The sequence below is a fragment of the Saimiri boliviensis genome, chromosome 8 (assembly GCF_048565385.1).
Source record: "Saimiri boliviensis isolate mSaiBol1 chromosome 8, mSaiBol1.pri, whole genome shotgun sequence".
NCBI classification, from domain to species: domain Eukaryota; kingdom Metazoa; phylum Chordata; class Mammalia; order Primates; family Cebidae; genus Saimiri; species Saimiri boliviensis.
This window is the reverse complement of record NC_133456.1, coordinates 84,464,235-84,487,761: the sequence shown is the minus strand read 5'-3', so window position 1 is coordinate 84,487,761 and position 23,527 is coordinate 84,464,235. Positions and strand designations below refer to the sequence as shown.

General features: G+C 42.7%; 1 protein-coding gene across 4 annotated transcripts in view; it reads right to left on the bottom strand.

Moving 5' to 3' along the window:
- Positions 1-23,527, bottom strand: part of TAMM41 (TAM41 mitochondrial translocator assembly and maintenance homolog) — a 124,004-nt gene that overhangs the window by 47,151 nt on the left and 53,326 nt on the right. For 2 of the 4 annotated variants that reach the window (XM_039478986.2, XM_074404784.1), the window contains one exon: positions 9,010-9,149. The exons of 1 other annotated variant lie outside the window; for it this stretch is intronic. In XM_039478986.2, the coding sequence (XP_039334920.1) occupies positions 9,073-9,149 (77 nt within the window). In that variant the 3' untranslated portion in view covers positions 9,010-9,072. Of the gene's footprint in view, positions 1-590; positions 8,416-9,009; positions 9,150-23,527 lie in introns of those variants that run through there. One more of the 4 variants, XM_074404782.1, reaches the window with a different exon arrangement.

Genomic DNA, 23,527 nt, shown 5'->3' with positions numbered 1-23,527 from the left:
AACTCTGCATTTTTTTTCTTTCTTAGAGACAGGGTCTTGTTCTGTCATCCAGGCTGGAGTGCAGTGGTACGATCACGCTCACTGCAACCTCCAACTCCTAGGCTTGTCAAGTGATCCTCCTGCCTCAGCCTCTCAAGTAGTTGGAACTACAGGCACACACACCAAACCCAGATTATTTTTAAATTTTTTTGAGACATGCGGTCTTGCCATGTTGCCCAGGCTGGTCTCAAACTCCTGGGCTCAAGCAATGGCCCACCTCCGTCTCCCAGGAACTCAATATCTAACCACCTGAGGAACTGACAGTTTTCCTCAGCAACTGCAGCATTTCACATTCCCACCAGCAGTGAACGAGGGTTCCACTGTCTCACATCTTTGTAAAGTAACACTTGCTTTTTTGTCCTTTTTTTTTTACTTTTTTTCTCCTTTAATCCCTTTTTGGAAAAAATATTGGAAAACACCCATTTTGTCTTTTTTATTTAGCCTTTCTAGTGGGTGTGAAGTGGTATCTCATTGCGATTTGATGTGCATTTCCCTGATGATGAGTGATGTAGAGCACCTTCTCATGTGCTTATTGGCCATCTGCATATCTATTTTGGAGAAGTGTGTGTTCAGATCCTTTGCCTTTTTTTTTTTTTTTTCTTTTTGAGACAGAGTTTCGCTCTTGTTACCCAGGCTGGAGTGCAATGGCGCGATCTCGGCTCACCGCAACCTCCGCCTCCTGGGTTCAGGCAATTCTCCTGCCTCAGCCTCCTGAGTAGCTGGGATTACAGGCACGTGCCACCATGCCCAGCTAGTTTTTTTTGTATTTTTAGTAGAGACGGGGTTTCACCATATTGACCAGGATGGTCTCGATCTCTTGACCTCGTGATCCACCCGCCTCGGCCTCCCAAAGTGCTGGGATTACAGGCTTGAGCCACCACGCCCGGCCTCCTTTGCCTATTTTTATTATGGTTGCTTTTATATCCTAGGTATAAGTACCTTATCAAATACATGATTTACAAATTTTTTTCCCATTCTTTAGGTTAGTTACCCTTTCACTTTATTGATGATGTTTGCTATGCTATGGTTTGGATGTCTGTCTCCTCCAAAGCTAATATTGCAATTTGATGCCCAACATTGGAAGTGGAGCCTAATGGGAGGTGTTTGGGTCATGGGGGCAGATCCTTAATGAATAGATTAATGCCCCTCCCTCAGTGGTGAGTTCTCACTCTATTAGTTCCATGAGATCTCGTTGTTAAAAAGAGCCTGGCACCCCCTTTGCCGGCTCTCTCTGGCCACGAAATCTCTACACAATGGTTCCCCTTCCCCTTCTGCCATGAGTGGAGGCAGCGTGAGGCCCTCACCAGATGCAGATGCCCAGTCTTGAACTTTCCAGCCATCAGAATCATGAGCCAAATAAACCTTTACTCTATAAATTAAAGGGTGAGCAAAGAGGGGGAGGAAGGTGCCAGACTCCTTTTAACTGCCAGATCAGGCAGGAACTAAGAGTGAGAACTCACTCCAGTAAGAATGGTAAAGCTATTCATGAGGGAGCCACCCTACAACCAACATACTTCTCACGAGGCCCCACCTCCAAACACTGAGGATCCAAGTTCAACATGAGATTTGGAGGGGACAAATGTCTCAACTATATAATCACCATCCAGCTGCTGTGTGACTTGACCCGCTGCTCTCGTTTTCCTCTGATTGGTTTGTTTGTTTTTTTCATGCTAGTGTTTTCATGTTGGTGTGCCCTTGGCTCTCTTCTCTTTACACTCCATAGACTTCCTGAGAGAACCTCGTTCACTCACATGGTGTCTTTAATCACCATCTACTAGTTGCCAATTCTCACATTTACATTTCCAGCTCCAGGGTGGGTAGCTAGCTGTTTACTCAACATCTCCCACAGACATTCCAAATGCAGCATGTTCAGACCTGAATTCATCACCATCCTCCTGCCACCCCCAAATCTGGCCTCCTGGATCCCCAGCTGAGGAAACAGGCACAATAGTCTCTCATTTGTGTTAGCCGGAGCCTTGGCAATCCCTTTTCCATAGTCAGTCACCAAGTTATACTAAGTCTACTTCCTAAACATCACTTCAATCTGTCCCTTTTGATCCATTCTCAGTGATCCTGCCCTAGACCACCATCATCTCTCAACTGGATGACTACAGTCCTGACCTTTCTAGTCTATTCTCCATAGTGCAGCCACATCGATGTTTATAAAATGCAAATCCAATTTTGTCACTCTCCAGCTCAAAAATCCCTGGCTGGCTCTCCACTGCTCTGGGGATAACAATGAACAGACTAAGAAGAATCATAAGACCTTTCATGATCTGGCCAGTCATTTCTCCAGCCTCACTCCTGTACAGTATATGTCAGGCACTTTATTCATCTTGAGCTAACTTTAGTTCCCTAAACACACTGTGATCTCTTCATTTAGGGCTTTTGAATATCCACATTCCTACGTCTGGAACACTCTTCCTTCTCTGCTGGCTAACTCCTACTTGTTCTTAAAGAATCAGGCTAGACATCCCTCACTGCTTCCCTCCAGTCCAGAAGAACACCAAGTGACTGGAAGACAGTTTAGCCAATAGGTTAAGAGGGAGAGCTTTGGAACCTGATGGCCCAGTTTTGGATCCAGGCTGTTGTGTTAGTTTTCTGTGCCTCTGTTTCCTCATGCATATAACAGGGAATAATAAAAGTCCCTGTTACATAAGGCTGTGGTGAGGATTAAATGAATAAATACATAGAAAGTGCTTAGAAGACTGCCTGGCACACTGTCATGGCTCTACACTTTGAGCACTCTCTACAGCATCCTACAGTTACCCCTATAATTAAGTACTTATCAGAGAAAACTAATTCGCAATTTACTTTTCTGCATTTTAAGATCCCTAGAATTGGGACAACTCTCCAGGGCTCCAGTTCCTGGTATGCAGAAGGCATTTATTAAATTTTTGTTAAATATTTGACTAAATTAATGAATGAAGTTCTGTTCATGGCATTGATCACTTCTCACCTTGTGTTGTGAGGGTAGCTTTTACCTTCTCAATCTGATTTACTGTAAGCTTACAGAGGCAGCACTATGACAGAATCATCTTGGCATAGCCATCTCTTCTAACCAACACTGCTTGGCAGTATTTTATTCCTGGAATTCAACTTATACCAGTTGAACTAAAGCCTCCTCTCTGGGAATAGCCTTTAGACTTCTCCTGCTTTACATCTGCCACATCATGTCATCCTCTTCTATGTAACCCACTGCAACCTGGAATTTTAGGGACCTTCTTGTATCAGTAACTCAGCTGTCACAGTAGGCTACACAAGAAGGAGATGGGGACAATGAAATTCAAGTTAAGAGTAGGAGCTACATTTAGGCAGGTGTCATGTAGTGTTTGGAAAGAATGACGGGCTCAGACATTTTGTTCTTCCTGATCTCAGCAATGCTACTGAAGCCCTTAGCCCTGTCATAATTTACCCATATGTGGGGTGGGTAGAACACCACACTGAAGCAAAAGGGGAATTAAAAAAAAAGTAAGAGACCTGGTTGGATCCAGTTGGGTGAGGTGGCTCACACCTGTAATCCCAGCACTTTGGGAGGGCAGAAGCTCGAGACCAGCCTGGCCAACATAGTGAAACCCCATCTCTACTAAAAATACAAAAATTAGCCAGGTGTGGTGGTGCATGTCTATAATCCCAGCTACTTGGGAGGCTGAGGCAGGAAAATTGCTTGAACTGAGGAGGCTGAGGTTGCAGTGAGCTGAGATTGCGCCACTGCACTCCAGCATGGGTGAGAAAGTGAGACTCTATCTCAAAAATAAATAAATAAATAAATAAATAAGAGAGACCCAGGTTTTGGTCCAGGCTGTCAACAAATTGATGTGACCTCGGAAGTCACAGCCTGCCTGGGACTGACTCATCCCATTGGTAAAGTGATAGAGTTCAGATGGTTTTTAAGTTTCCTATTAATTCTGACATATCATGTCTTCAGATGTAGCTCATTCTAGGAAGAAATTTCCTATGGTCCCACTTCATCTAAGAAGGAACAGGAAAAAAATAAAATAAAATAAATGACACCAGGTGTCTTTAGCTGCATGGCCAGTGATGGCTGAAACTAATCATGGGTCAGATCACCTGGATACACATGGAGAGAATTACCCAAAACCTGCAGGCATGGTCCAAAGACGGGGTGTGATACTGGAAAGTGAATGAATTTTTGAGTCACACAGAACTGAACTCAAATCCCAGCTATGCAGCTGGATTAACTTCTGGAATCCTGTTTTATTGCTTACAAAAGAAAAAAAAAAGTTTGGCTGGGTGTGATGGCTCACATGTGTAGTCCCAGCATTTTAAGAGGCCAAGGGGGACAAATCACTTGAGCCCAGCAGTTCAAGCTGCCTCAGCCTCTTGAGTAGCTGGGACTACAGGCATGCGCCACCACGCCCAGCTAATTTTTGTATTTTTAGTAGAGACGAGGTTTCACCATGTTGATCAGGCCAGTCTCAAACTCCTGACCTTGTGATCCACCCACCTCGGCTTCCTAAAGTGCTGGGATCACAGGTATAAGCCACTGCACCCAGCCCCTTCTATTTATTATACTTAAGGTTGTTTCCATTTTTCTTGACTAGATTGTGCAGTGGCACAACCATGGCTCACTGCAGCCTCAACCTTCTAGGCTCAAGCTATCCTCCCACTTCAACCTCCTGAGTAGCTGGGGCTACAGGTGCGTGCAACCACATTTTTAAGTTTTCGTAGAGATGGGGGGGGGTCTCACTATGTTGCCTAGGCTGGTTTCAAACTCCTGGGCTCAAGTGGTTCTCCCACCTCAGCCTCCCAAAGTGCTGGGATTACACGTGTGAGCCACCACGCCTGGACAACTCAATGACTTTAAACAATGATCATTTTCTTATTTCCCCTCAGACTTCCAAAAGCTGACTTAGCTTGGCTAGGAAGGTCCTGCTTGGGCTCTCTTGTGCTGTCACGGTCAGAGGAGCTGGGGCTTGAATTATCTTAAAGTCTTGCTCACTCACTTGGTCTTGCAGCTGATGTTGGACATGAGCCAGAACACCTACATGTGGCCTCTCCCAGTGGCCTGGGTGCCTTCACAACATGGTGGCTGGGTTCCAAGTCAAGTGTCCTGAGACAAAATCCTGTGAAAGTTGTGTCACCTTTTAGGACCTAGCCTTGAAAGTCACAGAGCATCTCATCTGTTATATTCTATCTGTTAGAAGCAAGTCACTAAGGCCCACCCATATTCAAGAAGGGAAAATGAATGCTACTGCTAGGAGGAAGGCCAAATAATTTGTGAACGTATTTTGAAACCGCTACAGGGAGGATCTCCAGCAACACAGCAGCAGGTGTGGGTTTGTAAGTTGCAGTCCAGGGATGTTAGCAGTGTCCTGATGTGTCCTGATCTCTGCACATTATCCCTTCTTCCTTCTCCAGGGTACCCCTTCTTTTTTGTTTGCCAGCTCTCCCAACATCTTTGTAACAAAATCCCTATATTAAATTACTTCTATTTGATATACTTAGGGTTGTTTCCATTTTCTTTTTTTTTTTTTCAGACGGAGTCTCACTCCATCACCAGGCGCCAGGCTGGAGTGCAGTGGTGCAATCTCAGCTCACTGCAACCTCCGCCTCCCGGGTTCAAGCAATTCTCCTGCCTCAGCCTCCCGAGTAGGTGGGACTACAAGCCTGCACCACCACGCCCAGCTAAGTTTTGTATTTTTAGTAAAGACGAGGTTTCACCATGTTGGCCAGGATGGTCTTGATCTCTTGACCTCATGATCCGCCTGCCTTGGCCTCCCAAAGTGTTGGGATTACAGGCGTGAGCCACCACACCCAGCCTCCCTTTTCTTGACTAGACTGACTGATATATGAGGAACTATCCCATGCCATCTAAACTCACCATCTGAACTGGATAGACAGCAGAGATACTATCATGATGTGCCAAGAACCCATTTAATTCTAACACCAAATCTGACAGATGGGTATGAGAATACCTACATGACGGATATAGAAACTGAGGTTCAGAAGGGTTAAGCAACTTGACCAAGGATACAGCTGGAAAGAGTTGAGATCCAGATCTATATGTGACACCAAAAGGCTCAAAATTTATTTCTTGAGCCTTCTGGAATGAGAAGAGCTACTTCCTCCCAAAGAGTTTCACTTTCCTCAGAGGAAGTCTTACCTCTCATCCTTTTTTTTTTTTTTTTTTTTTTTTTTTTTGAGACGCAGTTTCGCTCTTGTTACCCAGGCTGGAGTGCAATGGCGCGATCTCGGCTCACTGCAACCTCCGCCTCCTGGGTTCAGGCAATTCTCCTGCCTCAGCCTCCTGAATAGCTGGGATTACAGGCACGCACCACCATGCCCAGCTAATTTTTTGTATTTTTAGTAGAGACGGGGTTTCACCATGTTGACCAGGATGGTCTCGATCTCTTGACCTCGTGATCCACCCGCCTCGGCCTCCCAAAGTGCTGGGATTACAGGCTTGAGCCACCGTGCCCGGCCACCTCTCATCCTTATATACCTCTTCTCCTTATATCCCCTTTTGAAGAATCACCTTAGATTGAGGAAAAGGAAGAATACATCTAAGGGCAGTGGAACACAAAGACACAAGTATTCATCATTTGTGAAAGCCGCAGGCTGTGTGAGAAAAGATTCTACACCAGAGTCTGGAGGCCAGGGTTCAAGCGACAGCAATGTTACTCACATACGTTATGACCCCAAGCAGTTACTTCCTCTCCAGAGGCCTCAGGTTCCATAGCTGAAGAGTGACCCTGGTGTTCTGTGCTCCAATTAACATCTACTTGAAAAGGTATCTACTTTGGGAATATAAAAAGCTCTATCAGATACAATGGACAGAAGTTAAAGGAAAATAAAGCCAGATTGTAGAGGGTCTTGAACAGGCTGAGGAAAAATTCTTATTTTTATACCATAAGCAGTGGAGAATCATTTTGTCACCCAGGCTAGAGTAGAGCGGCACAATCACAGATCACTGCAGCCTTGACCTCCTGGGCTCAAGTAATCCTCCCTCCCAAGTGGCTGGGACCACAGGCATGTGCCACCACATCCAACTAATTTAAAAACACTTTTTTGTAGTGATGTGGTCTTGCTATGGTGACCTCCTGAATTCCTGGGCTCAAGGAACTCTCCAGCCTCAGCCTTCCAAAGTGCCAGGACTACAAGCATGAGCCACCATGCCTAGTGCATTTGGATTCTTGAGAAAGAAACTTACACAAATAAACAAAAAGGCTTATAGAAGAAAACAATAGGCTAGGCATGGTGGCTTATGCCTGTAATCCTACTATTTTGGGAGGCCAAGGTGGGTGTATCACCTGAGGTCAGGAGTTTGAGACCAGCCTGGCCAACATGATGAAACTCCATTTCTACTAAAAATACAAAAAATGAGCTGGGCATGGTGGTTGGTGCCTGTGATCCCAGATACTCAGGAGGTTGAAGCAGGAGAATCGCTTGAACCCAGGAGGTGGAGGTTGCAGTGAGCCGAGATTGCACCATTGCACTCCAGCCTGGGCAACAAAAGTCTCCAAAAAAAAAAAAAAAAAGAAAGAAAGAAAAGAAAACAATAACAAAACCAACAATACAAAGCTACCACAGTAGCAATAAACATTTGCTCAATGCTAGGCACAAGGTACTACCCTAAGTGTTCTACATAGGTGAGTGCACAGAACAGCACAACTGAGGCGGTCTGTAGTGCTATCTCCATCTCACAGACAGCGAAACTATTCAGAGGCTCAGTAACCTGCCCAAAGTCACACAGCTGGTCAGTAGTGGGGATGAGTATGTAACTCAGTTTGGCTGAATCTGAAGTCTGTACTCTCACTATGCTATGGGTTGGAATGAGCTGAACCCAAAAGTAAACAAAAAGTAAGTAGACAGAGATTGTTCAAATTGTACAAGAAAGCCTATGAGTCTGTACTAGAATACTTGGCAATGGAAATACAGAGTGTGAGGTGGGACAAAGATGATCTGAAGAAAAATAAAAGACAAGCTGATGATCAGCTTGAATAGATTGGTATGGCTTATGAGGTGGATGAGGTGGGAGGAGGTGGCTGCTTCCCAACAGCCCTTCCTCCTCAATTCCCATTTAAGTGTCTGCTCCTTCTCTGAAGCCTATGGGCCAGAGGGGAGGGAAGTTACCTCTTGGGCTGGGGCTAGTGGTTCAGGCCTGAGCCTATCAGCTTAGTTCCATCCTTTGTCCACTTACTGGCTCTGGGGTGAGCATGTCACCCAACAGCATCCATGAAACCAAACAGAGGCTTACTACGGGCTGTTGGGAAGGTTTCTTGCTTTTCTAAGAGGTCATCTGAAAGGAGTCTTCTCTGTGGCTCCTACTTGTGATATGGAAGCACACAGCTCTTGAAGCTGCTGCCAGCAGTCTCATGACAGAGCAAAGCCAGCTTCAGCACGATGCTAACACTGCAGAGGGCAGAGAGATGGAGAGAAGTTGGGGTGAATGATTCTGCTCTTTGTTGTTAAGGCACTCTGCAGTGGGTTTCCTGTTACCCAAACATGGCCTAACTGTCACAATAAGGCAGGCTCTGCAAGGTGTCTGTCTCAGGCTCCTCACCCATAAGTCACTGCCATACACTTTCGTGGAGAACAAAGAAAAACACAAAAAGCCTAGATCCAGGAAAATGTTGGTGTGATACTTGTGAGCCCTTGCTGGAAAAAAAAAAAAAAAAGTGAACGGGATGGAGAATAGAGATATAATAGGCCAGGCAGAGAGAGCCAAGCTTCCCCAGCCTCTAAGCTTCCTGGGCTGCATGTTGACAGCATACATGCAACTTGTCATGTCTGACTCTCACGTAGCTACAGAATGCAGGCCACAGGTAAAGCTATTCTGCAGGACCTACATGGCTTTGTACATGGAGAGGATTCTTTTCTTCTAATGCTAAGCCATCTAATATGTTTGTCCCACCTGGATAAATGATGCATACATTAAAAAAACCAAGTATTATACAAACGAGGGTATCTTCAGATTCAAGCAATGGGTCAAAGTAACAAACACTGTTCTGTGAAAAAGAATTAAACACTTTATTCATCTATATATAACATATATAAAAGCAAGCAATATCAGGACGTTTTCCTCAGCCACCCTGTCCACATTTTGTGCAGTTTTAGTGAACTATAAATCACTGACTTCTTCATGCCTAAAAGAGAAAACAGGAGAGAGTAAGAAAATGGAGGCTCGTTGAGTGGATGCTCAGCGTTTCAGTGACATTCTGAACAGAGACTTGTCTTTGCAGGAGGGCAGTGAGAGGCCAATCGGTGGGCTCTAGGAGATTAAGAATCTGAAGGTGATTAAAGGTCACTGTGATGTAGGGGGAAAGGATTCTGATTTCAGCATTTTCTGATTTAGGGGTATGGATGCCAATGGTTCCTAAGTTACTGGGATAACTGATCCTTTTGAGTTATGAACATATTGGCAGCCTCTGAATTTAGTAGCTCTTTCAAAAAGGTAGGTCAAGGACAAGAGTCTGTATGCCACTGGGCTCCCGTTCTCTCTCCCAGGCCTAAATTCCAACCCCAGCTCACTGTCTCTTTGTCACTATGAAAACCACCTGTCTGCTTATGACAAATGCTGGTCCCATCACTTTCTGCCTCATTGACTTGGAATCCCTGTTTAGATTTCTTCTCTGGGAAGTGCCTCCCTGGACCCCCAGGGTGGCCCCACACCATCTGTGCTCACTCGACACACGGTGCAGTACATGTTGGCTGATTCGCCCATGCCTCTGCCTAGACTGGGAGCTTCCTGAGGACAAGGACCTTGTCCTATTTACCTAGGTGGCCCCGTTGCCTAGTACATGACCCAGAACGCAGCAGGTGCTCTGTAAAAGTTTTTGAAATGACAGGACAAATGTGCCTCATTCAAACAGCTAGCCCCCTAGCACCCCCATCTGCTTAGTCACGAGTATGTGATGAAACTGGAGAAAGGCTCTCCGGGGGGTTAGGGGAAAGAAGTAAAATGGGATAAAATAAATGGGCTCTATTTGTCAGATCTAAGAGTATCCTATTTGTGGACACTATTATGGACTCAATTTCCTTTGTGCTGAGGGTGAGATCATCCAGTTTATGTTTCAGGGTGTGGCCCAAAGATATGAACAGTCTTTTTCACTGTAAGACACAAACTGATCTGTGCTATGAGAGCGGAGTGCACACCCCTGGCAGTGCACTTTGGTGAGCATGCTGACAAGGTTACAGGATTCGCTCTGGACACACCTAGCACGGGGATTTGAGTGATGGCTTGAAAATACCTGGCCCTGTTACCTATAAACTGCCTAGTCCACTTAGAGCCTTGGAAAAGCTGACTGCAGACCGTGGCAAGGGAGCAGTAAAATCATTAAAGAATACTTCTAGATACTCTGGCTTGGTTTGTCTACAAGCTGACTAGTTGCAAACCAACATAACCTAGTCAACAAACTCCGAGTTCCTTTCCCTGCCTCCACCCCTTTTAATTTTCTCCCTGGAGCAAACACTCTGGTAAACCTCACCCACTTGAGCACTGAGACTAGAAACTTATTACATAAGATGCTTTTTAAAATTTCAGCCAGAACCAACAAAAAGATCAAGCTGAACACAAGACAGGTGCCCATGGAAAGGTTCATATAGCAACCCCAGGGCACTGAGTCACAGCTAGGGGAGGATGCATGGACCATGATAATTCCCAGGTCAACTTCAAAAAAACTTAGCTGTGGACTCCTTGGAGCTTAAACATTTAAGGTAAATACATAAACTAAAAGAGTGTCATCTTGTCCATGTAGCCATTTTTTTTGGTTGCTAGTGGACAGAAATCTCCCTTGACTAAAACAATCTCCCTTTCGTGGCTCTGCCAGTGAGATATTCTCAGAATGACTGCAGCAGGGAAATCTGTTAGAGACAACACTAGAATTGGAGTCAAGAGACCTGGACTCTAGTTTCAAGTGGATCACAAACCAACAGTGGTCTTTCCCTGGGCCTCAATTTCCTTATCTGTAAAATGACTGGGTTGGAATAGATTAGAGGTTTTCTAACAAGGAGTCCCTGGATAAGTATGGTGTCTGTGAACTCCCTAACACTGCAGGAAAATCTGCTGTGTGTGTGCATGTGCACACTTCTGTGCAGGGTGTCCAGAGTTCTAATCAGATTTTCACAGGGATCCTGGATTTGCAAAAGGCTAAGAACCAATAGGTCAGAATGAAGAGTCTTTTCTGCCTTAATAATATAATTTCAACAAAGGTGGAGAAGTTAAATTTCATGATTTTGGAATAGGCAATAATTTTCTAAACAGGACACACAAAAACCTGCTAAACATACAGAAGACAAAATGAGTAAAATTGGACTACATGAAATTATGAACTTCTTTTCACCAAAAGATACCATTAAGAGGGCGAAATGACAAGCCACAGACTGGGGGATTTTGGCATCACATGTATCCAACAATGGAGTTGTGCTCTGACTACCAGAGGGAATTCAGTAAGAAAAACAGACAACTCAGTAGGAAGATGAGCAAGACTAGAATAGATGCTTCACAAAACAGCATATTCAAGTAAACAAATGAAAAATGCTCAACTTCCTCAGTCATCAGGAAAATGTAAATTAAAAGCCCAGTATGGTACCACTAGTCACCCACCAGAGTGCCTAAAATGAAAAAGACCTATACCTGTATTCAGGGAGGTGCTACAACAGGAAGTCTGCTAGTGCCAAGTATAAATGTGGACAATTATTTAGCAGTTTCTACTAAAGCTGAACAGTCACATGCTTTATCATCCAGGAATTCTACCCCTCAGTACATACTTGACAGAAATGCATATACACAATCACCCAAAGAGAGGTATAAAAATATTCACAGCAGCACTACTTGTAATAGTTCCAAGCAGGAACAAACCAAGTATCCATCCATAGTATAAATTGTGGTATGTTCGCACAGCGGAACACTGCACAGAGCGGAAATGAACCACTGTTACTTCTAACAACATAATGGATCTCATTGATGTTATAAATGTTGTGAACAGGGAAAGATACAAAAGAGGACATGCTTATACACAGTTCAAAAATGGGTAAAACAAAATTGTGGCATTTGGAATCATGCTGCTGCTTACTCTCGGAGAAGCAATGCCTGTGACAGGCATGAGGGGCACTGGGGACTGGCAAGGCTGTATTTCTTCACCTGGGCACTAGGTCTATGAGGTGTTCCCTTGGTGAAAATTCATCAGACTTAATGATTTTTGCACTTTTCTGTATATGTGGAGATATTTTCTACTACCAGAAAATTCAGAATCTTTCATTTATTCCGTCACACATGGAACAAGTATTTATTGAGCATCTGTATAAGCAAGACGCTGAACTAGTTGCTAGGGATACTGGTATGGACAACAGCTGTGGTCTGTGCCCTCACAGAGTCCACAATCCATATAATTCTACTTGGTCTACATTACTTGCTGCTGCTTTTTTTTTTTTTTTTTTTTTTTTTTAAGAGACAGGGTCTCACTCTGTGGCCCAGGTTGGAGCGCACTTGCATAATCAAAGCTCACTGGAGCCTTGGCCTTCTGGGCTGAAGAGATCCTTTCACCTCATCTTCCCGAGTGGCTGGGACTACAGGCACGTAACACCACGCCCAGCTAATTTTATTTTTGTAGAGATGAGGTCTTGCTTTGTTGCCCAGGCTGGTCTTGAACCCTTGGCCTCAAGCCATCCTCCCACCTTAGCCTCCCAAGGTGCTAGGATTACAGGTGTGAGCCACTGTGCCCAGATTATATTAAGCCTACTCTTCCTACAGGAAAGATGACTTAGGAATTTTGCTCACTCCTTCCCCAATGAATAAAGATGCAACATCTCTTTAGATACATCCCCTGTAGAGAGATCCTTATTTATCTAAAGCTAGTCATTATAACTTCTGGTTAGTATCTAAAGTCAGGATTTTGTTTTAGAAGCATGCAGAAAGCTATGTCACTATACGGCTCATAAGGATTTTCTTCTGATTTCCAGCTTGTTTCACGTGACGTACAGCAAAGTTAATACGTAAGACTATGCACTCCCCATGTGATCTTGGAACACGTGGGTCTACTGACAGACAAACTCTCCATGAAACAATGTGAGGCAGAAATACGGCTAGGCTGTGAAAGATTTCTACCTTTTTTTTTTTTTTTTTTTTTTTGAGACGGAGTTTCGCTCTTGTTACCCAGGCTGGAGTGCAATGGCGCGATCTCGGCTCACTGCAACCTCCGCCTCCTGGGTTCAGGCAATTCTCCTGCCTCAGCCTCCTGCATGGCTGGGATTACAGGCACGCACCACCATGCCCAGCTATTTTTTTTGTATTTTTAGTAGAGACGGGGTTTCACCATGTTGACCAGGATGGTCTCGATCTCTTGACCTTGTGATCCACCCGCCTCGGCCTCCCAAAGTGCTGGGATTACAGGCTTGAGCCACCGCGCCCGGCCTACCTTTTCATAATTTTACATTTCAGACCTTTGAGATAAAATTAGTAATCCCCAAAACATTCTTCCAATTCATTTCCAACCATAGGCAGACATACCTACAAAGAAAATCTCTTCTAAGGCAAAAGTACAACTTATTTTTAAGAACTTGCAGGCTTAAATGATAAGCAAACCGGCACCAGAGCAGCAGTGTTCTTCCAATGTAAATATATAGGTACCAACAAATGGAAGAAATGTTTCAGTTGTAAGAAACCAGAAGCAGAGGATAATGACTAATCTGTTCTACTGTGTTCCTGGAAAAGGCTGCTAAGGATCACCTGAGGCACGCCAGAAGCCTTCTGGAAACAAGACTTAACGTGTCTTGTTAATGTAGTTGAATCTTTTGAAGTTAGAGAGGTAAACAGGCATTTGTTCGCAGAGTTAATTCTAACTGACCACAAAGTCAGGTGGGAAAAAATAAGATTTAAAAACTAAATTCATCAACCTTGCACAACCTCCCCCTCTGCTCAGGGAATGAATGGCTCTACTGCTTCCCAGGCCAAAAACCTGGGAGTTAGTTCTGACTCTTCCTTCATGTCCCATATCCCTTTAGTCACCAAGAGCCAGTCGGCTTCTAAACACTGCGAATCTTTCCTGTCTGAACCTCAATGACCTGAGTTGAGGTGAGGCTCCGTAACTCCTCAGCTGACTGGGTGCGGCCACATCTACTCGATCTCCCTAGCAATAGTTTTACTGTCCTTCCATTTGATCTCTGTACTCCAGCTACAGTACTCTTTCTGCAGTCCTACAGGGACTTCCCTCCACCCTCAAAAGAAACCTAAACTGCTTAATATGGCTTTTAAAGTCTTTGGCCCCTGCTTATCTCTCCACCTGATCACTAAACTCCCCCATTTCTTGCCTATCTATTCCCATACCAGAGTATTCAGTTTCACTTCTCTCCACTTGGGTTAGAAATTTTATAAAAGGCTGCTGCTCAGAATATTCAGTTTGCTTAGCTGGTCTTCTGTTATCAGTTTGAGATGTGAGGTCATCTGCTGCTACCATGAAAGGAGGAACAGGCAAGTTTTAGGAGGCAAATAGTCTTTTGCTACTCCTGAGCTGGCTGGCTTCAGGTGCTGATATGATGAGAATGATGTTATTCTACTAGCAGCACAGCCTGAGGGAAATTAAAATGATTTGCTAAATAATCAACTCCCAGGCTAAAGGAAAAGAAAAACAGTAATTGGTTTTGGAAGCAATTCTCTACTCACATTTGAACATGAGTGTATGTGATGGTCAGGGATTTTTAATGGAACTAATAAAGACAGAGTATTAGTCAGACTGCACTGAGGACATACTGCCATGTTATCTAACATCGTTTACTGGGAAGGGCAGTCCTCCGAGCTGGTTATAGATGCCTGGCTGCCATCTTTTGTAGAAGTAGAGTGAAATTTAGCTCTACATTCATCTAAATTTATGAAGCACCTGTTGGGTAACACACTGAACGCTCTCTCATGTAAGCCTCAGAACACCTTGTGAGTTGAGTATTAGTAGTCCTACCACCTCGCAGAAGAGAGACTAACATACCATAGCCATAGAGTGAAGAAATGATCATCAGAACCCCAAACCCCATCCTCCTTCACTAAGTTGATTTCCTGAATTTAACTGAATTTGACCTTCAGATTGGCTGGCTCAGGGGAAGACCTAATCTTACTTTTTATCCCCTTTATGAGTAGAAGGTTGCACAGGGGAGGGGAGTAATAGCTACAAAAGAATAAAAAATAAAACCAAATATGCTAGGGTTTTCTCATCCTACAGACGACATATGAGCTGGCTGAAAAACTGAACAGAGGCATAACTTTAGAAACTCTGGGAAGAAGGACCTAGCAAAAGTAAGGAAGAATAATAACAGCTGTGATGACAATAAAAGGACTCATAAAGAGCAAGGTGAATCTCCGCCCAAAAGCTCCTCTGGCTGATACACAACTTCAGTAAAATCTCAGGATACAAAAATCAATGTGCAAAAATAATGAGCATTCCAATACACTAACAACAATCAAGCCAAGAGCCAAGTTAAGAACTCAATCCCATTCACAACTGCCACAAAAAGAGTAAAACACCTAGGAATACAGCTAACCAGGGAGGTGAAAGATCTCTACAAGGAGAACTACAAAACACTGCTCAAAGAAATCAGAGATGACACAGACAAATGGAAAACTATTCCATGTTCAAAGATAGGAAAAATCAATATTGTTAAAATAGCCATACTGCCCAAAGTAATTTATAGATTAAATGCTATTCTTATTAAACTACCAATGACATCCTTCATGGAACTAGAAAAAAACTATTTTAAAATTCATATAAAACAAAAAAAGCCCGATTAGCTGAGGCAATTCTAAGCCAAAAGAACAAAGCTGGAGGCCTCATGCTACCCGACTTCAAACTGTAACTGCAGGGCTACAGTTAGCAAAACAGCAATGGTACTGGTATAAAAACAGACACACAGACCAATGGAACAGAACAGAGAACCTGGAAATAAGGTTGCACACCTACAACCACCTGATTTTTGACAAAGCAGACAATAAAAGAACTCCCTATTTAGTAAATGGTGCTGGGATAACTGGTTAGCCATATGCAGAAGACTAAAACTGGACCCCTTCTTTATATAATATACAAAAATTAAGTCAAGATGGATTAAGGACTTAAATGTAAAGCTATAAAAACCCTGGAAGACAACTTAGGCAATACCATTCTAGACATAAGAACGGGCAACTATTTCATGATAAAGATGCCAAAAGCAATTACAACAAAAGCAAAAACTGAAAATGGGATCTAATTAAACTAAAGAGCTTCTGTACAGCAAAAGAACAAGAGAGTGAAGAACAGAGTGAACAGACAACCTACGAAATGGGAGAAAATTCTGCAAACTGTGCATCCAACAAAGGCTTTATATCTGGCTTCTATAAGGAACCTAAACAAATTTAAAAAAACAATCCCATTAAAAAGTGAGCAAAGGACATGAACAGACACTTTTCAAAGGAAGACATACATGCAGCCAACAATCATAGGAAAAAAAGCACAATATCACTGATAATTAGAGAAATGCAAATCAAAATCACAATGAGATTCCATCTCACAGCAGTCAGAATGGCTGTTATTAAGTCAGAAAAACAACAGATGCTGGTGAGGTTGTGGAAAAAAAGGAACTAGGAGTGTAAATTAGTTCAAGCATTGTGGAAGACAATGTGCCAATTCCTCAAAAACCTAAAAAGAGAACTGCCATTTGACCCAGCAATCCCATTACTGGGGTACATACCCAAAGGAATATGTATCGTTCTATCACAAAGACACATGCATGCATATACTCACTGCAGCAATATTCACAACAGCAAAGACATGGAATCAACCTAAATGCCCATCAATAGTAGCCTGGATAAAGAAAATGTGGTGCATATACACCATGGAATACTATGCAGTCATAAAAGAAGAGATCATATCCTTTGCAGAGATATGGATGGAACTAGAGGCCATTATCCTTAGCAAACTAATGCAGCAACAGAAAGCCAAATGCTGCATGTTCTCACTTATAAGTGGGAGCTAAATTATGAGAACACATAGACATATGGAACGGAACAACAGACACTGGGGCTTGCTGATGGGTGGAGGATGGGAGGAACAAGAAGATCAAGAAAAATAACTAATGGGAACTAACTAGGCTTACTACATGGATGACAAAATAATCTGTATAACAAACCTCTATGGCACAAGTTTACCTACATAACAAATTTGCACATGTATCCCTAAACTTAAAAAGTTAAAAAAAAGAAAAGAACAAGGTGAAAAAGCACAGAGGTTCTGAAGCTTATTGTGAGGATGAGAAAAGGGAAACAGGCAAACTGGCCACTTGGTGCCTATCACTGTTAGTTTATTCCAGCTGAAGACCTGGTCCAGGGGCTAACACCATTTGTATATGACATTGTAAAGAGGCTTGTTTTAAAGAGAGGTCAGGAAACTTTTAGGTAATGACACCAAAAGAAGAAAAATCAGACACAATGCTAGATGCCTTCATTTTTCTTAAAATATAATCTCCTGGCCAGTTGCAGTGGCTCAAGCCTTTAATTCCAGCACCTTGGGAAGCTGAGGATGGAGGATGACGAGCTCAGGTGTTTGAGACAAGCCTGGGTAACACAGTGGAACCCTGTCTCTACAAAAAACAAAAAAACAAAACCAAAAAAACATAGCCAGGTGTCGTATTGCATCCCTTACACCCAGCTACTTGGGAGGCTAAGGTGGGGGGATCACACCATTGCACTCTAGCTTGGGCTGCAAACTGTCTCCAAAAAAACAAAACCAAAAACAAACAAAAAGCCAAACATAAAACACACCATTGCACTCTGGCCTGAGCTAGAACTTGTCTCCAAAAAAACAAAACCAAAAGCAAACAAAAAAACCAAACACAATCTTCACAACCTGGTGAAGATATTCTTATTCATATGAAGTTAAAACTCAGGAAAATGAGCCGGGCACGGTGGCTCAAGCCTGTAATCCCAGCACTTTGGGAGGCCGAGGCGGGTGGATCACGAGGTCAAGAGATCGAGACCATCCTGGTCAACATGGTGAAACCCCGTCTCTACTAAAAATACAAAAAATTAGCTGGGCATGGTGGCGTGTGCCTGTAATCCCAGCTACTCGGGAGGCTGAGGCAGGAGAATTGCCTGAACCCAGGAGGCGGAGGTTGCAGTGAGCCAAGATCGCGCCATTGCACTCCAGCCTGGGTAACAAGAGCGAAACTCTGTCTCAAAAAAAAACAACTCAGGAAAATTAGGTAACTTGACCAAGTCACACTGGTTAGGTTGTAATTTTAGCTCTAGTCTCTGTGGCTCACAAACCTCTGCCCTCAGCACTATGCTAGGAAGTCTTTGTCCCAGCCCTTGGTCCTCATAAACAGAGAAGCCAGAGCATAAGGCCATTTAGCCCACAGAATCTGAAGTGGTACTGATCACTTTCCATGGTTTATGTCACCTCACTGTGAGGTTACATACATTCTGTCACTCTGGACTTCCACAATGCAATGTGGCATCATGAGAAGTGAAGAAAAAAGCTGAATAAGAAGAGAGGTTAAACGTTTAGAAAATCTATTAAGGGAAATAATCAATGAAAGTTTCCCAAGTCTGGCAATGTGTCAGATAGCCAGATAAAAGGACCCAGTGATCCCCAGATGAGTACACTGCAAAAAGGACTTCAACACAGCATATTATAATCAGAAGGTCTACAGTGAAAGTGAAAGAAAAAATTTTAAAATTAGCAAGAGAAAAGCATCTAGTCATCCATAAAGGAAACCTCATCTGATGAACAGTAGACTTTTTGGCAGAAACCTTGAAGGCCAGGAGGAAATGGGATAGCATTTTCAAAGTGCTGAAGGAAAAAATCCTGTCAGCCAAGAATTTTATATCCTGCTAGAATAAGCTTCATGAATGAAAGAGATTAGTCTTTTCCAGGCAAACAAAAACACTGAGGCAATCTGTCACCATTAGACCAGCCCTATAGGAAATGCTCAAAAGAGTCTTAAACACGGAAACAAAGAACTGATATACACCATCACAAATGTGCAGAAATATAAAACTCACAGTTCTTATAAAACGATCATACAAATGAGGAAAAGAAATAAATCAAATAACACCATGACAGAATTTCATCAAACCATAAGGACAAAAAGACAGAAAAAAAAAGAAAGAAAACAAATAATTTATAAAATAACTTGAAAACAATGAACCTTATGACAGAAACAAAGCCTCACATATCATTATTAACCTAAAATGTAAATGGATTAAATGCTTCACTTAAAAGATACAAACTGGCAGAATGGATTAAAAAACTACAATCCAACTATATGCTACCTACAAGAAACTCACCTTACCCATGAAGACAAAAATAAGACTGAAAGTAAAGGGGTGGAAAAAGATACTCCATGCAAAAGGAAACCAAAAGGAGAGCTAGACGTATATCAGATAAAACAGACTCTAAATCAAAGAGAGAGAGAGAGAGAGAGAAAAGGATTTAGAAGGTCATTATATAATGAAAAAGGGATCAGTTCAGCAAGAGGGTATAGCAAATCCTAATATATACACACCCAACATAGGAACACCAAATTCACAAATCAAATATTAATTATTAGCTCTAAAGAAAGAGACCTATAACAATACAATAACAGTAGGGGACTTCAACATTCCACTCACAGCACTATATAGACCATTGAGACAAAAAATTTATAAAGAAACATTGGACTTTAGACAAAATAGACTTAACAGACATTTGCAGAACATTCCACCCAACATCTATAGAATATACATTCTTTTCATCAGCACATAAAACATTCTTCAAGCATGGGCTACATAGGGAGACTTTGTCTCAACAAAAAAATAAAAATAAATTTAGCCAGGCGTGGTGGTATGTGCTGTTATCCCAACTAATCAGGAGGCTAAGGTATGAAGATTGCTTAAGCTTAGGAGGTCAAATCTCCAGTAGGCCATGATCATACCACTGCACTCCACCCTGGGTAACAGAGCAAGACACTGCCTCAACAAAGAAAAAAAAAGGAAGAAGAAACAGTTTTCAAGATAGATCCACACATCAGGCTACAAAACGAGTCTTAACAAACTTTTAAAAACCAAAATCAAGTATCTTCTCAGACAACAGTAGAATAAAGCTAGAAATCAACATAAGAGGGACTTCAGAAACGATACAAATACATGGAAATTAAACAGCACGCCCCTAAATGATCACTGGGTCGACAAAGTTTTTTTATTTTTTCCTGAGACAGGGTCTTGCTGTGTCACCCAGGCTAAAGTGCAGTGGCACAATCATGGCTCACTGTAGCCTCAAACTCCTTTGGCTCGAGTGATCCTCCTGCCTCAGCCATCTGCGCAGCTGGGCCTACAGGCACATACCACCATGCCCAGCTAATTTTTTATAGAGAGGAGGTTTTTCCATGTTGCCCAGGCTGGTTTCAAACTCCTAAGCTCAAGCAATCCACCAACCTCAGACTCCCAAAGTGCTGGGATTCTGAGAACCCAAGCGGATTACTAGGTCAGGAGTTCGAGACCAGCCTGGCCAACATAGTGAAATCCCGTCTCTACTAAAAATACAAAAATTAGCTGGGTGTGGTGGCGGCACCTGTAATCCCAGCTACTTGGGAGGCTGAGGCAAGAGAATTGCTTGAACCCAAGAGGTGGAGGTTGCAGTGAGCCAACATTGCACCACTGCACTCCAGCCTAGGCGATAGAGCTAGACTCAGTCTCCAACAAAAAAGTAGGAAGATTAACAACCTAAAGCCATACCTCAAGGAACAAGAGAAACAAGAACAAACTAAAGCCAAAGCTGGCAGAAGAAAAGAAATAACGAAGATGAGAGCAGAACTAAATGAAATAGAGACCAAAAAAACAATATTAAGGATCAACAAAATGAAAAGTTGTGGTCAGGTGCAATGGCTCATGCCTGTAATCCCTGCACTTTGGGAGGCCGAGGCAGGCAGACAGCTTGATTCCAGGAGTTCAAGACCAGCCAGTGTTAACGTGGCAAAATCCCATCTTGACAAAAAATACAAAAGTTAGCCAGGCATGGAAGTGTGCACCTGCAGTCCCAGCTACTCAGGAGGCTGAGGTGGGAGTATCGCTTAGCTTGGAAGACAAAAGTTGTAGTAAGCCAAGATTGTGCCACTGCACTCTAGCCTGGGTGACAGAGTGAGACCCTGACAAAAAAGAAAAAAAGAAAGAAAAAAGAAAAGAAGGCCGGGCACGGTGGCTCAAGCCTGTAATCCCAGCACTTTGGGAGGCCGAGGCGGGTGGATCACGAGGTCAAGAGATCGAGACCATCCTGGTCAACATAGTGAAACCCTGTCTCTACTAAAAAAAATACAAAAAATTAGCTGGGCATGGTGGCGCGTGCCTGTAATCCCAGCTACTCAGGAGGCTGAGGCAGGAGAATTGCCTGAACCCAGGAAGTGGAGGTTGTGGTGAGCCGAGATCATGCCATTGCACTCCAGCCTGGGTAATAAGAGCGAAACTTCATCTCAAAAAAAAAAAAAAAGAAAGAAAAGAAAAGAAAAAAAAAAGTTGGTTCTTTGAAAGATACACAAAATTGATAAACCACTAGCTAAGACTAATCAAGACAAGAAGAGATACAAACACAATCAGAAATGAAAAAGGAGACATTACAACTGATACCACAGAAATACAAAAGATCATCAGAGACTATCAGAAACAACTATATGCCCACAAACTAGAAAACTTAGAGGAAAGGGATAAATTCATGGAAATAATCTCCAAGACCGAACCAGGAAGACACAGAATATCTGAAAAGACCAGTAATGAGTTGCGAGATTGAATCAGTAATAAAAATCTTCCAATAACAACAAAAACCTCAGGACCAGATAGATATATAGCTGAACTTGACCAAACACACAAAAGAACAAATACCAATCCTCCTGAAATTCTAAAAAGATCAAGGAGGGAATTCTCCCTAACTCATTCTATTAGCCAGTATCACCTTGGTACCAAAACCAGACAAGGACACAACACCATCAAAAAAGAAAATTATAGCCCAATATCCCTGATAAACACAGACACAAAAATCCTCAACAAAATAGTAGCAAATTAAATCTAATAGCACATCAAAAAGAGAATACGCTATGATCAGGCAGCACTTATCCCAGGGATGCAAGGATGGTTCAATACACATAAATCAATAAATTTGATACATCACATAAACAGAAATAAGGGCAAAAACCATATGATCGTCTCACTAGAAGCAGAAAAAGCATTCAATAGGCTGGGCACAGTGACTCATGCCTGTAATTCTAGCACTTTGGGAGGCCACGGCAGGTAGATTGCTTGAGATCAGAAGTTCAAGACAGGCTGGCCAACAGGGTGAAACCCCGATTTTACTAAAAATACAAAAATTAGCCAGGTGTGCTGATACGTGCCTGTAGTTCCAGCTACTCACGAGGCTGAGGCAGTAGAACTGCTTGAACCCAGGAGGCCGAGGTTGCAGTGAGCCGAGATTGTACCACTGCACTCCAGCCTGGGTGACAGCACAGAACTCTGTCTCAAAAATAAAATAAAGTTCAACATCCTTTCCTGATAAAAATCCTCAACAAATTGGGCACAGAATTTGTGCCTCAACATAATAAAGATCATATATGACAAAAACCACACCTAACATCATACTTGATAGGGAAAAGTTGAAAGCACTCCCTCTAAGAACTGGAACAATACAAACATGTCCACTTTTACCACTGTTATACAACGTAATACTGGAAGTTCTCACAAGTAGAACTGGGCAAGAGAAAAAGTTAAAAGTATCCATATGGAGGCTGAGCATGGTGGCTTACATCTGTAATCCCAGCACTTTGGGAGGCTGAGGCGGGCAGATCATGAGGTCAGGAGTTGGAGACCAGCCTGTCCAACACAGTGAAATCCCACCTCTACTAAAAATACAAAAATTAGCTGGATGTGGTGGTGCGTGCCTGTAGTCCCAGCTACTTGGGAGGTTGAGGCAGGAGAATCACTTCAACCCAGGAAGTAGAGGTTGTGGTAAGCTGAGATGGCGATACTGCACTCCAGCCTGGGCAAGAGAGCGACTCTGTCAAAACAAAACAAAACAAAACAAAACAGCCATATGGGAAAAGAGGAAGTCCAATTATTCCTATTGCTGATATGATCTGATATCTAGAAAACCCTAAACACTCCACCAGAAAACTCTTTAGATTTGATACATGAATTCAGTAAAGTTTCAGAATATAAAATTAATGTACAGAAATCTATAGCATTTCTATACATCAATAACAATCTAGCTGAAGACCAAATCAAGAAGGGAATCCCATTTATAATAGCTACAAATAAAGAAGAAAGACAACCCAGGAGTATAGTTAATCAAGGAGGTGAAAGATCTCTATAAGGAGAACTACAAAAGGCTAATGAAAGAAATTGTAGATGACACAAAGGAAAAACAACCCATACTCATGGACCGGAAGAATAAATATTGTTAAAATGACCACACTGTACAAAGCAATCTACAGATTCAACACAATCCTTATCAAATTATCAATACCATTATTCATAGCATCAGAAAAAAACAAT